Source organism: Herpailurus yagouaroundi, unplaced genomic scaffold (assembly GCF_014898765.1).
Source record: "Herpailurus yagouaroundi ecotype Mexico unplaced genomic scaffold, PumYag 142, whole genome shotgun sequence".
NCBI lineage: Eukaryota > Metazoa > Chordata > Mammalia > Carnivora > Felidae > Herpailurus > Herpailurus yagouaroundi.
In genome coordinates, this window is record NW_024412397.1 from 57,453,184 (window position 1) to 57,469,901 (window position 16,718).

Below are 16,718 nucleotides of genomic sequence, written 5' to 3' on the forward strand. Positions count from 1 at the left end.
AAGAGGAGGGTTTAAGAAGAAAGTGGTTGGAAGTAATCTATGTCGAAGAAGGATAGCTGTGAGCTTGGCAAGAGATGATGATATAAGAACAAAGATCACAGCATTGGGAATAAAAGGAATTGTTGGCAGACATTTTGAGAAAGAAATGACAGATGTGACGTGAGAGATTGGAGGGAGAAGTCCTAGTGATTCCAGGGTGTCCAAAATGTGAATGCAGGGGTGGCTGCCTAAGTGGCTCAGTCAGTTAAGTACCAGACTCTTGGTTTTGGATCAGATCATGACCTCCCGGTTTCATGGGCTCGAGCCCTACAGTCGGTCGGGCTCTGTGCTGGCAGCAGGGAGCCTCCTTAGGATTCTCTCCCTCTCTCAGACCCTCCCCCATTCATGCTGTCTCTGTCTCTCTCAAAATAAGTAAATAAACTTTAAAAATAAAATAGAGGCCCCTGGGAGGCTCAGTCGGTTAAGCATCCGAGTTGGGTTCAGATCATGATTTCTGATTCTTGAGCCCGAGACCCGTATCAGTTTCTGCTGACAGCTCAGAGCCTGGAGCCTGCTTTGGATTCTGTCTGCCTCTCTCTCTGGCCCTCCCCCACTTGCACTCTGTCTCTCTTTCTCAAAAATAATAAATATTTAAAAATTTTTTTTAATTAATTAATTAAATAAAATAAAATGTGAATGCATAAGACGGAGGCCTGGGCCACTGAAGCTGGCATGAGGGAGTACCACTGTAGTTTTGGACATCTTGGGGCAGAGTTATGGTCAAAATATTCACAAGGAGATGCCCTGCAAGTATTTAAAATTCCGAGCCTATAGTTCAGGAAAAAAAAATGCCAAGGAGAAAAATTCCATGTCCAGAAAAAGTTCCACTACTGTAATTCCTTATGGTAATTCCAAAATGCAAAAAGCCTTAAAAATTGCATGGTTTTAAAAAGTTTAGTGCCAAAACTTACTTGGTGACAAACCTGATCTGAATAAATGTGAGGCTTTTATAGTTTGAATAAAGTTTGAATAAAGAGTTCTGTCCCAAACTATAGTAAATGGTATCAAATTACCGTTTAAAATAAAATATATTTATAAATTCTGAAACATATCTGGTCCCAAAGTTTTAGATGAAGCATTGTAGATATGTCTCAATAATTACATTATGAATTTATTTTACATTTTAAGAAAGTATTATCTTAGTTTTGATACATTTGGCATCAAACACAGTAGGTAAACAGATACATCTTTGTATCTGAAATTTTTGAAGAATGAAGCATTCTTTGTATGTGCCTTTTCCATACGCTGATGTTTGGTAAATTTTAACTGATAAAATTGGGATAATAATACTATTGATCCCTTTGAATTGTTTAAAGAGCTAATGAACAGGATCCAACACATAAAGGGTATTTTAGTCATCCAACCATTTTAATCAACAAAATATTTTCTAAGAAGCATTTTGGAATTTTTTTTCTTTCCCAACCTCTGAAAGTACAGTGAAAATAAATGTCTCTCTTGATAATGTGAAGGAAGTAGCAGGGAGAACCAACAGGTCTTGAGAACCTACCATATATGTGATGCTTTTAACCCCATGAAGAGAATATTATTTCCCCCATTTCACAGATGCAGAAACATTCTGAGATGTTAGTAGCATGACCTAGGTCACCCCTCAGTAAGGGGTAAACTATCTTCTCTTTTCCCTCCACCTAGCTCCCAGGGGAGTGTGAGAGACAACAGGTAAAACAGCCTGTCATAGTGTGAAAAATGGAGTCATTGTGGGCCTCTAGCATATTTTGGTTCCCTTTTTAAATTGTTAAAAGAATGTTGTCTTTCCATTTGTGCTGTTAGTCTTATATAGGTAAAATCATTGAAAATCATTTCTGATTATGTCCCTTTTTACCTGCTTCCCTGCCATACCTTTCTCCCCTAAATAAAGACCTCTGGAAAAAACATGTATTCAGCCCAGATAATCAAGTCTAATTTTCAGACAAACTGAAAGCAGTATCTTAATTTGATCAGGATTGGGAGGAGGAAAGGGATGTGGGGTGAGGTAAGAGTCTGGTTGCAGTGGTATTGAGGGCGAGGGAGGGAGGTTTTCTGCTTGCTGTAAGAGGGAGTTACCTGCCCAAAAGGAAATCAAGTTTATTGTAACTTGACCAAGTACACAGCAACGTAATCCGGTTCTTCAATTTTTGATGTGAATGCTTTAAATGAGAGAGTGTCACATTTACTCCCTTCCTTCCGGAGACCACACGTTGTAGACCGGGCCCCTCTCCTCCTCTGCCCAGGCTCCCAAGGCAAGGTTTCTTTCTCTCACTTCTTGCTGCCAGGCAGGAAATGTTCCTAGCTATGGGACAAGCGTCCCGTTTGGGGGGGCGGGGGAGGGGGGGAGGAGGGGGGAGATGAGAAAAGGAAAAGAAAAAGAAACAAAGCAAGAACTGCTAGAGCTGCTAGCCCAAGCCCCGAAGGATCACAGCGGGTTTCCAGTTTCCTAGAAACAGGGATTCCACCCACCCCCAGCCCCGGCCCTAACCGCCGCCCCCCGCCCTCCCCGCCTCCAGCATTTTCCCCGCCCCCACCCCCAGCGGGGCTCGTGGGCGTGTCTTTAAGTCCCTGCTAATAGGGCTGCCCCGCGGGCGGGGCCGGCTTCCCGGGGCGCCCCTGACAGCTGCGGGAGCTAGCCCCTACCTAGGAGCTGGACCGGCCACACCACCCCTCTGGTGACCGGCCCCGTTGCGCTGGTCCATGCTGGTCCCCGCCTTTGTTCTCGGGCCGGAGCGGGGACATGCACGGCTGACGATGGAAGTGGAGGACTCGGGCGGCGTGGTGTTGACCGCCTATCACTCGTACGCTCGCTCTCAGCCGCCCAGCTCCGAGCCGCGCTGTGCGCCCAGGGCCGCCGCCAGCCACCCGGGCAGCAGGTACCCAGAGCTGCTCCGAAGGGAGCAGAGGTTTCCCGGGCTTGGGGCTTTCACCTCCCAGCTGTGTTTTCTGCCAGGGCGTGAGAGCACCGTCACATTGTCGTTTCAAGTTTTGGTGGACTAGTTGAGTGAGCCTCCTGTTCTTTGTATTGTCCTTGATTGAAAGTGGGAAGTGCACGAAGTCTCAGCCGGCAATGGTTAAGGTCCTTGGCTAGCAGAGGTTAGCAGCGGAGCTATGTTCTTGATACAACTTGATGATAAGTAGGCATATGCCTCATTTCTGCCAAATTCACCCATTGACATATTGGAGATTATTTTTAAAAAAATCATTGGAAATGAGATACAAACAGAAAAGGGGAAAATTTTGAATACGTTATCCTAAATCCTCGAATACTGTTGAGTTTCTTTATTAACTGCATGCCACCTGAGCTAAAACATAGCTGGAGAGAGTCTCTAAAAAGTAAATCTGAGTAGACTTCTAAAAGACAATTTTATTTCTAGATTTTAAAAACCACTCAACTGTATAAATATATTGGTATTATTTTATTATTACTGATGTTGACCCAGTGCTGTAAATGCAATTATAATTTATTTCTTTTGGGTCAACAGAAGTCTATAATCATCTCATTATGTGCATTTTAGATTTAATAAAGCAGGGATCTATGTTAAATTACTCTGTATCAGTGTTCATCTGTTTGATGCAAGATCAAGGCCAATGTGACTTCCATTAACTAAACAAAGATGTTAGACCCTTAGGAAAGTTCCCTGGGCAGAACAAAAGTGTTACAATAATAAGTGAGATGGTTTGATATCTGACTCATATTTAGGGGAAGTTTTGCTTGTTTAAATGTGGCTATTTGTTTACTATGGATCCACTGGTGAATGGTTTTCTTTACAAGTGGGAAGTTTGAGGGTTGATGTGCTTTTTTGCATCCTCATTTTCATTTACTTTTTCCCATACTTTTATCATTAGTTATGTGATAATGATTACTTCTGTCTCCTAATCTAATTGATTGGTGAGGCTTTCAACAGATTGTGATTTTATTTCAAGGAATATCCTTTTGGCTAGTATCCATGAGAAGAACAAACTACATTGGCATGAGATCTATGTTGGGCTTGATTAACAAAGACAATATTGTTCTTCTAAAAAGAGCAAGTTGAGTGAAATCTTATTTTTATGTTAAGACAGTAAGAAAATAACATTTTTCTTCCAGCTTTAGGAGCACATTATTTTAAAGGCTACTTGTCTTTAGGGTGCTTTCTTTTCTTAAACGTTATCCTTGACTCTAATTACTCAGATTATGAATAACTAAATAGATATAAGTGAGTTGATGAGAAGCAGGGCCTAGTTTGTGCATTTTTAGATGGTCCTGGTGTAGCTGTCTTGTCTGTAACTCCCAGCAGCTGTCTAGGAGCAATAGCCAGATTGTGCCATTTGGGCCTTCCGAAACTACATCCGTTTCCAAAGCAAACTGGAGGAGAAGTTCCATTAACTCAGCATGTGGTCTTGTGGAATGATAATGCATGAGAGCAAAAGAGTTGTGTGTCATAGTTAGTGTTTTGTCATACGGTTGCCAGTTAGATTTATGTTGCTCCAAGTTTTCATTTCTGGTGACCCTGTGCACCCTCTCTATAGGAACCTTTGTACCACTCACCCTCTGATGCAGGAGATAGTTGACCCCGTCCCCTGCAACTAAATCACAAGAGAATAGCTTAATTCCTTGGTTCCCAGTAACAACAATCAAAAAGAAGTTCCTGTATTTACAAGGAGCCGGCGGACACCATCAATCATGAGTCTGATAACAGAAATAATCAGGACCGAGTTATTAACCTTTGACTCACTAACTACTGATCAATACTTCCTTTCAAGCCAAGGAGCAAGATCGTATTGTTCTACTTATGAAGAAAGGACTCTCTCTTTCAAAAATACGCTTTCCTTTAAATTGCTTACATATGTGTAACGTATTTGTGGAGGAGTGACCAGTATGGCACTAGGAAACACGGACTATTGTATCATCATTCTTGAGCTCTGAGCAGCAAAGGTTCAATTCAGACCAAACCATCTTCTCATTTTCCAAGCCTCCATTCTATCTGACTTTATGTGCTTTTGATTTTGGGGGGCCTATTTTTCCCACTAAAATAAAATCTCAATCTCTCTCTTTCTCTTTGCGTCTCTCTCTTCATTATTCTCTTTTGTTCACTGTTGTATCCCAAGTGCCTAGAGCAGTGTCTGGTACATTGTGGTAGCTCAGTAAAGATGTGTTGAATAAACTAATGAATTCCTACAAAGATTATAAAATGGCCAAGATAAAATGGCAGGATTTTAAACAACAGAAGTCACTGTGTTTGTACCTACTATGTGCCAGTCACACATTACGCTTCAGTAATACAAGAATGGATAAGACAAGGTCCCTACCTTGAGAACGTGGCCCTTTGTCTTTCAGACCAATAGGATTATTAAAAAAAAAAAAAAAAAAAGGGGTGCCTGGGTGGCGCAGTCGGTTAAGCGTCCGACTTCAGCCAGGTCACGATCTCGCGGTCCGTGAGTTCGAGCCCCGCGTCAGGCTCTGGGCTGATGGCTCAGAGCCTGGAGCCTGCTTCCGATTCTGTGTCTCCCTCTCTCTCTGCCCCTCCCCCGTTCATGCTCTGTCTCTCTCTGTCCCAAAAATAAATAAACGTTGGGAAAAAAAAAAAAACTTGGAATAAGTGGCAACATTTTGAAATGAAGGGGCTTCAGATGTATATCTGGACTGTCAGCTTCTCATTAAAAATTATAATAAAAAAATAAAGGATCCAGCGACTCAGGCCTCTGCTGCTACCTGCTAGCACTGGCTAAAGCTGAGTAATGGCTGCTCCATTACATGCCTCCCCTTGTAACTCTTCAACAGGGAAGCTGGGTGGCTACTTTAATTTCTGTAGGGACTGCCCATTTTATTTTATTAAACTAAGTAGCCAGAATAAAGTGTACTTGCCAGTTACTCAGGCTTGGGGTCAGGCTCCTGGACCCCACACATCATCTGTGGCATTTATTACCATGTGGCCTTGGGTAAGTTGCTTCAACTGCTTAGAGTCGTATCCAATACGACTCTGTAGTTGTATTATTACTGTTAACACTTTTCTTTTAAAGTTTATTTATTGGGGTGCCTGGGTGGCTCAGTTGGTTAAGCATCTGACTTTGGCTCAGGTCATGATCTCACGGTTTGTGAGTTCCAGCCTCTTGTCGGGCTCTCTTCTATCAGCAGAGCCTGCTTCAGATACTCTGTCTCCCTCTCTCTGTGCAAGCTCTCTCTCTCAAAAATAAATAAACATTGAAAAAAAAGAGTCTCTTATAAAAAAATAAAGTTTAGTATTTTGAGAGAGAGAGAGCACAAGTGGGGGAGGAACAGAGAGAGTAAGAGACAGAGAATCCCAAGCAGTCTCCATACTGTCAGCATAGAGCCCAACTTGGGCCTCGATCCCACGAACCCCAAATCATGACCTGAGCCTGAGCCAAGATCAAGGGTCCTATGCTCAACCAACTGAGCCACCCAGACACCCCTACTGCTATCACTTTTAATCACAGTTGTTGATGTAAAGAGGAGAGTAAAATAATTTTGGTACCTATCCCCAAAATTTATTCATGGAGGAAAAAGACTCGAGTACTAAGTATTTGTTGGGAGTAGGAAGGGTGATTCCTTATTCCACAAACATTCTATCTTTATATTCTATTTGTAAATGATGAAAGAGAATGAAGGATTGTAAATTCTTAGTTCTGTTACATGATTGTCTTTACAGTCCTGTGCTTTTTAGAGAGGTTAAGCTTCTAGACCCTTATTCGGAATCCAGAGTGAAAATATTAACATACTTACAAAATTATTTCACTTACAGAATGAAAGGTAGCTGAAGATAAAGCTGGCTATCTTGAAAGGTTCTCTAAGTTATACATAAGAAATATATATGATTTTTTTGGTGAGTGTACAGTATAAAATGTCCATGAGTATTTCTGATGTTCATTTTGTTATACCATAAACTTCCTGAGAGAGAACAAAAATAGAAGAGGAAGAGAACCAGCTCTTCCTCAAAAACAAATAAAAGAAGCTAACCAAGGTTATCCTAGGAATTCTAGTTCTATAGCAATGTTAAAATTTTTGTAAAGGGGATATTGTTTTGTAATATTATAACTGTGCATAGTCACAGGAATGATTTGATTAAAATGGAATTAATGATAATTAGGAAGTAACTATTGTACTTTGTGGAAAAAAACTAAATTTAGCAATTCTTAGCGCCATCTTTATTGGTACTTTCCTGGATGGAAATTAATTAAAACGTTTATTTCAAGGTGCAAACTCTTGTTCAGTTAAGTACTTATATAGGACTATGTGAGCTTCTGGACATATACAGAGGTACACTAAAATCTGGGGCAGAAACTTTTTATTGAAAACTTTTTCTAGAAGATTCAGAAATAGTAATCAAAATAGGATTCTTATGAGAGGATAAGATATTTATGGGTCATTTTTATGTTATGGTTAAAACCAGAGTCAGTGTCTCTGGTTTCTTTCTACAGTGGGGCCCCTGCTGAGTGTAGGTGCCTCCATATGTGGAGCTGTTGGAAAACATCTGGCACATTTCCTTTGATCATGTCATTTGGCTAAACATTTGGCCAGTTGCTCTGTCCATTTTTAACCTGCTCTCTTCTCCCTGATCATTAATCCTTAATGTATTCACAAAAATTCAGGGATCTAGGGCGTTGTGGAATCACATTCATGAGGATAGATAACTGTTTCTTAACTTTCTATTTTGATGTAATACACTTCTGCAAAACTTGCAAAAGTAGTACAGCATTTCACGTAAACTTTCTTCAGTTTCTCCTAATGTTAACATTGTGCATAACCCTAGTTTGATTATCAAAACTGAAAAATTAACAGGGGTGCATATGGTTGACCATGGATTTAACTTGATTTCATCACTTTTTCTGTTGTAGAATTGAACTTGGGATCCATGTTGAACTTCATTTTGCCTCCCAAACCTCCAATCTCTGACAGTCTGTCCTTATCTTTTATGACCTTGGCACATTTAGAGTACTGGTTGCTTGTTTTGTAGGAAGTTCTTCAATTTGGATTGGTGTGATATCTTCTCATGGTTAGATAGAGATTGTGCATTTTGGGTAAGAATTCCACAGGATGATGTTGGGCCTTTCTCAAGTGCACTATATTTGGAGGGGACATGATGGTGATCTGTCTCACTGATGTTGATGTTGGCTCTGATCACCTGGTTAAAATGGTGTCTGCTGGGTTTCTCTACTGGTGAACTACTATTTTCCTCTATATAATTAATAAATAACTTGGGGGAGATGTTTTGTGATTATGAAATATTTCCTGTTTTCTTCTCAAACTTACCTCTACTGATTTTTTTCTCAATTCTTTTAAATTGATGTATTTTATATACTATAAAATGCATATTCAGTATTCTCTCTTATTTTATTGTTTGATCTCCCTTTCCTTTAAAAAAATCAAGCAAATAAACTGGGATGCCTGGGTGGCTCAGTCGTTTGGGTGTCCGACGTCAGCTCAGGTCATGACCTCACGGTTTTTGGGTTTGAGCCCCGTGTCTGGCTCTGTGCTGACAGCTCAGAGCCTGGAGCCTGCTTCCGATTCTGTGTCTCCCTCTCTCTCTGCCCCTCCCCTGCTCACGCTCTCTCTCTCTCTCTCTCTCAAGAATAAATAAACATTAAAAAAGATTTTTTTAAAAATCAACCAAATATAAAAAATGGTTTAATATCCATAATCTGGTCTGAGTTTATAAAACCTATTCCCTAATTTTCAAAGTTTCATGATTTTTTGGAAGCAAAATTTTATTATAGTCAGGAGAAAAATAATCAGAAGGCTATTAAATTAAAATAAGAGAGTAGTTGTTAAATCCCACTTTGCCTGGAGGTATTAACTGAGGCTATCTGTTTTCTTAGAACTATGTCTGTACCTATTGGAAAACATTTTTCCTTTACCAGTGTCCCTGAGGTGTTATTTGAACCTTTGCAAATGTATTGTAACTAAAGTAAACGTTTAATTCACATATGATCAAAATGCCTTCTCATTCCACTCTTAAACTATTTCATTTCTGAAGTAGTTCTTATTCTCTGTTTTCTTAATCTGTGGTCTCTAGATATCATCAGTTCTAGCAAAAAATAAAAGTTAAATGTTATGGAGCAGAGGAAGAGAATAAAATGTTTTCTCAGAAGAAAATTTCAGAAATAAGGTTATCCATTTAAGCGATAGAGTTTGTTTTAAGCCTCTTTGGATGAAACTATAAGGTCATGCATACCCCTACCTAGGACAGAAATGAACCTTTTCTTAATGAATGACTGTCATCATTAAGACAGTATAATTTACAGTGCTCTGTGTAGTAAAGGCACCCTATTGGGATGCGAAAGTTTACTTGCCTTCATAGTAAATAGCCTGCATTGGTGTATTGTTTTATGTCTTCAGTAATTTAAATATTTTTGTTGTTGTTATTTCCCAAGGCAGTCTTGAAACCCTTTAGTCATACTTATGTTCTTTTTAATGTTGTTATTTTAACATGCTTTATGATTTACTTTTCATTGGATAATCAGGGTTGTGAGAACTGTGTAAAGAAAATACTATTCAGAGGACCAGAATGCATAATCTAACACAAGACTTGGATAGCATTTATTTCAGTTTCTGGAGTGTTTCTTGGTTTGCTTGTTTGCTTTCAGTTTCTTGTTGTGTTCTGGTTACTGGAGTTAGTGAGTTTTGTACAATGTGTCATTCTTCACCCATGGAATCTCATGTGCCCGCTTCTTTGTGATTACTAGAGGATGAACTTCAGAACAAAATAATAACGCATCCGGTTACTTTGGTCTCTATAATGGGAGCTAAAGAAAGTAGTAGATGGTCTCACCACATATTCGTCTTAAATATCTGGGGTTTATGACACATTCTTTCAGTATCAAATGTGTTACATCACTTTGAATAAGTGAATATTATAGGTAAAACTGTCCCTTTGACAGGCATTAAGTGCTCAGTGATTCCAAGGGTGGAAGAACATATACTAAGTATCACTCAGAGAACCGGCTGCCTTGTCTCATGTTACTCTTAAAAACTAATTAAACCTCTGCATTCCATTTGTGATCCCTCAGATTGATAGATGATGACTGCAAACAGGCACACAATGGAGAGGACAGGAAGCTAAAGTATGCAGAATTTTTAAAATTGTCAAACACTTGAGATTTATTTATACCATTTTAGTAATTCTAAATTAGGGTGCTGATTATCTTATGGATAAGAGAGAAGTTTTTACATCTGTGTTAAATGTTGTGGTTGGTTAGCCACAAAGTTTACTTTTGTACATCTGTAATGTATACAGAAAAGAATCTCTCTAAAGTTTCCTATTCAGTTTTCATTTATTGAAAATCAATTTAGAAAACACTGCCAATACATTTGCCTTTATGCAAAGGTCCATCAGTGTATTTACATTTTCAGATCTGTGGAGATATCTGACAGGTGCTTAGAAAAAATGTTGAAAGTACAAAATTGGCATTATAGTTAATACTATGACATTTGATCTCTTCCCTTGACACTTTTCTCTACCTCATTACCACACCTAAAAGTTTACACAGTAACTAAAGTTAATACCTCTGTGGTTGGAACTAAACCCATATATAAGTAGCTGGAAATGAAGAGCCAAACAAAAGAGAATAAATTTAGTCAGAGAAGTAAGGACTAAACTTCTTTCCAGAAAATTTCCTTAACAGTAGTAGCCAGAGAGTTTTCATCTGTCATAACAGAATGATCATTTGGCAATTAATCACGTATTGTCCTATGATGTCATTTCTTTTTTTTTTTTTTTTTAGAGGCCTATTTTTATTGAGAACTTATTTAGCTTAACATACATTATCTTATTTAATCCTTACAACAGTCCTGGGAAGTAGGAAGAAAGTAAGGCACAGAGAAGTAGTCCAAGGTCACACAATGAGATAATGATTCCCACTCAGCCCTTCCAAAACTACTGTTTAAATCTTCAAACATTTAGTATATTATGGATTTAGTGTTTTCCTGTCTCAGTTTGATCATAGGTTAATTGAGAGGAGGGACAGTATTATTATTGTGTCCTCCTTAGCAAACTTACAACTTTCTCATAGTAGGTGTTACAGATACTCAGTTTTGATTTAGTCTTTCCTTTTGCAGTAATTTTTATTCTATTTTAATGTAATAAGCATCGGTGGGTTAAGTATGAGTGGATAGAAATAGTTTGAAACATTTTATTATCACTTGAAGCAAGTGCAATGTTAGGGATTTTTTTCCCATTAATTTAAAAGCTGTATTCTTGCCCTTCGTGCAATCTTAGGTAACAGTATTTTAAAGTAGACAAAACGTGCTGGAAAAGTCATTCGTTTTGACCAAGACAGTGAGATCTAAGCAATTAGTAACAGGAAATCTTCCTATGGCTTTTTTGGGGTGGGAGGGGGGTGGTGGCACCAGTGGGGGAGGGTAATTTTTAATCTTTTAATCCTTAGGTTGATGTTCTTAGTAACTAGCTCTTAGAACTTTTCATTTAGTTTTATTAATTGCTTTCTTTAACTACTAAGTTAGATTTCTATGGTTAAAAATATGCTTTTCACTTCATTCCTTGAAATTGGACTCACAACACAATTCTTCATAATTTTTTTTCTTCCTTTGGGGAAAGCTCCAATAAATTATTTTTTAATTAATTTTTTTTAATTTTAGCATAATTAACATACAGTGTTACGTTAGCTTCATGTGTACGACATAGTGATTCATCACTTCCATACAACACCCTGTGCTCATCACAAGTGATCCTTAATCCCCATCCTCTATTTCACCCATCTCTCCACCCACTTCCCCTCTGGTAGCCATCAGTTCTCTATAGTTAAGAGTCTGTTACTTGGTTTGTCTCTGTCTCTGTCTCTCTTTCTTTTTTTCCTTTGCTTTTTTGTTCATTTTTGTCTTTCTTTGACTTATTTTGCTCAATATTATACACTTTAGCTGCATACATGTCATTGCAAATGGCAAGGTTTCATTATCTTTTATGGCTGAATAATATTCCATTATATATATGTGTACACACACACACATACATACATACACACACATCACATCTTCTTTATCCATTCATCTATTGATGATATTGATGGACACTTGGGCTGCTTCCATAATTTGGCTATTGTGAATAATGTTGCTCTAAACATAGTCCCTTCCAATCAGTATTTTTGGGTAAATACCAGTAGTGCAATTACTAGATTTAGAGTAGTTGTATTTTTAACTTTTTGAGGAACATCCATACTGTTTTCCACAGTGGCTGTACCAGGTTGCATTCTCACCAACAGTACAGGAGGCTTCTTTTTCTGCACATCTTTAAAAAGAAAAAAATTTTTAATGTTTATTTATTTTTGAGGAGGGGAGAGATGGAGTGTGAGCAAGAGAGGGTTAGAAAGAGAGGGAGACACAGAATCCGAAGCAGGCTTCAAGCTCTGAGCTGTCAGCACAGAGCTGATGTGGTGCTTGAACTCACAAGCCATGAGATCATGACCTGAGCTGAAGTTGGATGCTTAATCTACTGAGCCACCCAGGCGCCCCTTCTTTTTGTCTATATCTTTACCAACACTTGTTTTATGTATATATACATGTATATACTTGTTTTATATATATGTATATATGTATATATATATATGTGTATGTATATATATATATATATATTTTTTTTTTTTTAAGATGTGTTTATTTTTGAGAGAGAGAGAGGGAGAGAGAGCAAGCTGGGAAGGAGCAGAGAGAGAGAGAGGTACAGAAGATCTGAAGCGGGCTCCACACTGACAGCAATGAGCCTGATGCAGGGCCCAAACCCACGAACTGTGAGATCATGACTTGAGCCGAAGTTAGATGCTCAACTGACTGAGCCACCAGGTGCCCTTGTTACATATTTTATTTTAGCCATTGTGACAGGTGTGAGATGGTATCTCATTTTAGTTTTGGTTTGTATTTCCCTGATGATAAGTGATGTTGAGCATATTTTCATGTGTGTTGGCCATCTGGATGTCTTCTTTGGAGAAATGTCTGTTCATGCCTTCTGCCCATTTTTTTAATTGGATTATTTGTATTTTGGGTATTGAGTTGTATCTGTTCTTTATATATTTTAGATACTAACCCTTTATCGCATATGTTATTTGCAGATATCTTCTCCTATTCAGTAGGTTGCCTTTTAGTTTTATCGATTGTTTCCTTTGCTCTACAGAAGCTTATTATTTTGATGTAGTCCCAATAGTTTATTTTTGCTTTCATTTCTCTTACCTCAGGAGACATATCTAGAAAAATGTTGCTGCAGCTGATGACAGAGAAATTACTGCCTGTGTTCCCTTCTAGGAATTTTATGCTTTCCTGCCTCACATTTAGGTCTTTAATCCATTTTGAGTTTATTTTTGTATATGGTTTAAGAAGGTGGTCCAGTTTCATTCTTATGGATGTAGTGGAACTGTTTTCCCAACACCATTTGTTGTGTTTTTGGGTCACTTGGGTGGCTGAGTCAGTTAAGTGCCCAACTTTGGCTCAGGTCATGATCTCATGGCTCGTGAGTTCGAGCCCTACATCGGGCTCTGTGCTGACAGCTTAGAGCCTGGAGCCTGGAGCCTGGGGCCTTCGGATTCTTGCCTCTTTCTCTGCCCCTCCCCCGCTTGTGCACTGTCTCTCTCTCTGTCTCTGTCTCTGTCTCTGTTTCTCTCTCAAAAATAAACATTAAAAAAATTTAAAGAAGAGACTTTTTGCCATTGTATATTCTTTCCTGCTTTGTTGAAGATTAACTGGTCTTATAACTGTAGCTTTATTTCCGTGTTTCATATTCTGTTCTGTTGATCTATGTGTGTGTTTTTGTGCCAGTACCACACTGTTCTGATTACTACAGCTTTGTAAAATAACTTGAAGTCCAGAATTGTGATGCCTCTGGCTTTGCTTTTTCTTTCTCAAGATTGCTTTGGCTATTCAGAGTCTTTTGTGGTTCCATATAAATTGTAGGATTTTTTGTTACAGTTCTGTGAAAAATGCTACAGTGTAAGAAATCTTAATGCAAGTTGAGAAATAATACTCCATGAGAATTAATGGGGCTTTTTCCTATTTTCTCTCCCAATATTCAGTCAGTTTTTTGCCTTGTCATGATTTGAAACCAACCAAGAGACCAATCCAGATCTTAGACCATACTTCTGTGAAGATCAGTTTTTTCCAAATCTTGCTCAAAAATTTAGATACGATAAGGTAGGTTGTGGCAATCCAGACCCCTGAGCCATGCCTCGCCTTCCCTAAGTCTAAGCATAGCCCTTATCCATCAGTGATCTTGGAACCATGCATAATGCCGACTTAAATTGTCCTGCGAGCGAGGATTCCTGTTTTGAAAATTATTTCGGAGCCCACTGTCGTCTGGACTTGAGTCATCTGGAGAGGTCAGAGTCAGAATGGCCTCTGGCTGTGTGCACTTGTGTTTATTTCGCAAGGTATTCATTTTGATAAACTTAGGTTCTTGGGACACCAGAACTACAGAGACTGGACGGTCATTGTAGTTATATATAAACAGCATGGTTCGGACATTTCTGCTAACTGCTGTGTCTTTAGGATTCTCTTCTAACTATTCCTAACCAGTCAGGGAGTTCAGAGTGTGTTACAAATAGGAATGAAGCATCATGAAAGACTCCTCATGAGTAAGGACTGCAAGGAACACTCTCTGTGGTACAACAGGGAAGCAAAGTGTGGGAAAGTGTCTTGCCGAGAGCCTCATAAGGAATAACCAACTGGTTGAGCCAGACTCTGAATTCATTCTGCTGACCCCTGGTCACCCACTCAGGCCCACAACATGGTCTCATGTGTTCTGGGAGCAGTCAGGTTAACAGCATGGAAATCATGGCAGTGGGGGGAAACTGGCTTTCTCACTGGGAAACATTAAGGGTACAGAAGCAGAGAAAAGGTGGCAACAATTATGAGAATGGCATTTCCTTAGCTTCCTTTCAAACACGGTTGTAGCTACCCCTACGTTATCTCACTAAGTTAACGTGGACAGTCTTGAAAACACACTTGTTGTGGCTTTTCATTGGAATCTTAAAGGAAAACATTTGCTGACCTCAATAGAGTAAGCAATTAAATGGGAAAAGAGCTGACTGTAAGTTTCCGCAGATTTTGTTTTGAAAAACAGAGGATGCCTGGCCCCTGTGATTTTTAACATACCACAACTTAACTTCTCTCCCTCCTCATTTATAAAGCTCAGTGATTACAAGGTCAACTTGGCAACTGTTTTTGTAAAGTCTAAATTGTGCTTAGTTGCAGAAAGCTCTGCTCTGGAGGACCCCTGCCTCTTCCAGTTGCTGGAAGTATGTAATTGGAAAAAGCAGGCCATGCTCTGCCTATTTAAAGCTGTGTCATCCTTTGTGGGGCAGTGAGTCAACACCAGCTAAAACAACATGAGTCACTGCTTAGCAGATGCCCAAGTGAAGCTGATTTCTATTATACCAATCTTAAACAAATATGATACTTATCCAGACTCCAAAATAGTTCTTATTATGGGAATTTAAAAAAATTAGTACCAATTTTCTTTTAGAGTCCATGGAAGGACTTTTTTATGTGTCTTAAGAAGGAACTCTCTTGGGGCGCCTGGGTTGCGCAGTCGGTTGAGCGTCCGACTTCAGCCAGGTCACGATCTCGCGGTCCGTGAGTTCGAGCCCCGCGTCAGGCTCTGGGCTGATGGCTCAGAGCCTGGAGCCTGTTTCCGATTCTGTGTCTCCCTCTCTCTCTGCCCCTCCCCCGTTCATGCTCTGTCTCTCTCTGTCCCAAAAATAAATAAACGTTGAAAAAAAATTTTTTTTAAAAAAAGAAGGAACTCTCTTTAGTTAACCAAATTTTAACCTGGTTTGTTCTCTCTTCTGTTTCTTCCACACTCCATCTCCAAACTGTTCATACCCAATTCAGATCATTCTTACTATTTTAAGCTGGATTCAGAGCTATTGCATTAAAATCCATAAAATCATAATTGTAATCTTACAACAGTTTGCTTGCAGTCTTCTTATTTTTCTGGAGTGTAAAAGATTGTTTTAAGGAGGGACCAAGACTGGGGGTAGAGAAATAATTTAGAAGGATAATGCCATTGTTAAGTAAAGATGATAAGGGGTTGTGGGAATACAAAGGAAAGGGAGTAATAGATTCTGGGGGAGGAACAAGCAATGGACTTGGTATTTGATGGTTAAATGCATACTGGGGACCAGGAGAAAATTACTTGAGTTTCTGTTTTGGAGTGTTACTAACTGAAATTGAGAATTCTGGTGGATGAGCAGATTGTAGATGGGGAGATGAGTGTAGCAGGTGAAAATTGAAAATTATACTAAGTGTCTATGTCCAGCTGGTAGTTGGCTCTACCTGCTGGCAGCCTGGGAGGGAAATCAAGGCTGGAAATTCTAAGCTCTTTATTCATGAGAGATGTCTGCATTCAGGAGAGAATTAAAACCAGTACTGCGTGCGTGCGATCTGGCAGGGGAGAAAAGAGTGTCTGTAGAGATGGCAGAGGAACAAAGATAGAAACCTGGGGAGCAGTGCCAAATAGGGAAGGGCAGAGCATTGGGAGATCAAGAGCCTAGGAGCATTCTGGAAACCAAGGCATTAGGTTTAAAATGAGCAGAAAGCCGTGTGAGGAGTGGCTAAATGACCAAAAATGTTAAGACTGAAGATCCCGCCCAGGGTTTATTGGGTGGATAGCAGTGAAGATCTTGGCTAGAGTGGGTTTAATGAAGTTGTAGAGGTGGAAGCCAGTTTGCTGCAGGCTAAGGGTGAAAGTGAGGTGAGG

At 39.4% G+C, this 16,718-nt stretch overlaps 1 protein-coding gene across 8 annotated transcripts in view; it reads left to right on the plus strand.

The window, feature by feature from the left end:
- The window catches only part of ARHGAP28 (Rho GTPase activating protein 28), a 228,455-nt gene that overhangs the window by 30,912 nt on the left and 180,825 nt on the right, over positions 1-16,718 (plus strand). For 4 of the 8 annotated variants that reach the window (XM_040479360.1, XM_040479362.1, XM_040479363.1 and 1 more), the window contains exon 1: positions 2,618-2,900. The exons of 1 other annotated variant lie outside the window; for it this stretch is intronic. In XM_040479360.1, coding sequence (XP_040335294.1) covers positions 2,725-2,900 — 176 coding nt within the window. In that variant the 5' untranslated portion in view covers positions 2,618-2,724. Of the gene's footprint in view, positions 1-2,616; positions 2,901-3,097; positions 3,121-16,718 lie in introns of those variants that run through there. 3 more of the 8 variants (XM_040479361.1, XM_040479365.1, XM_040479368.1) reach the window with 3 other exon arrangements.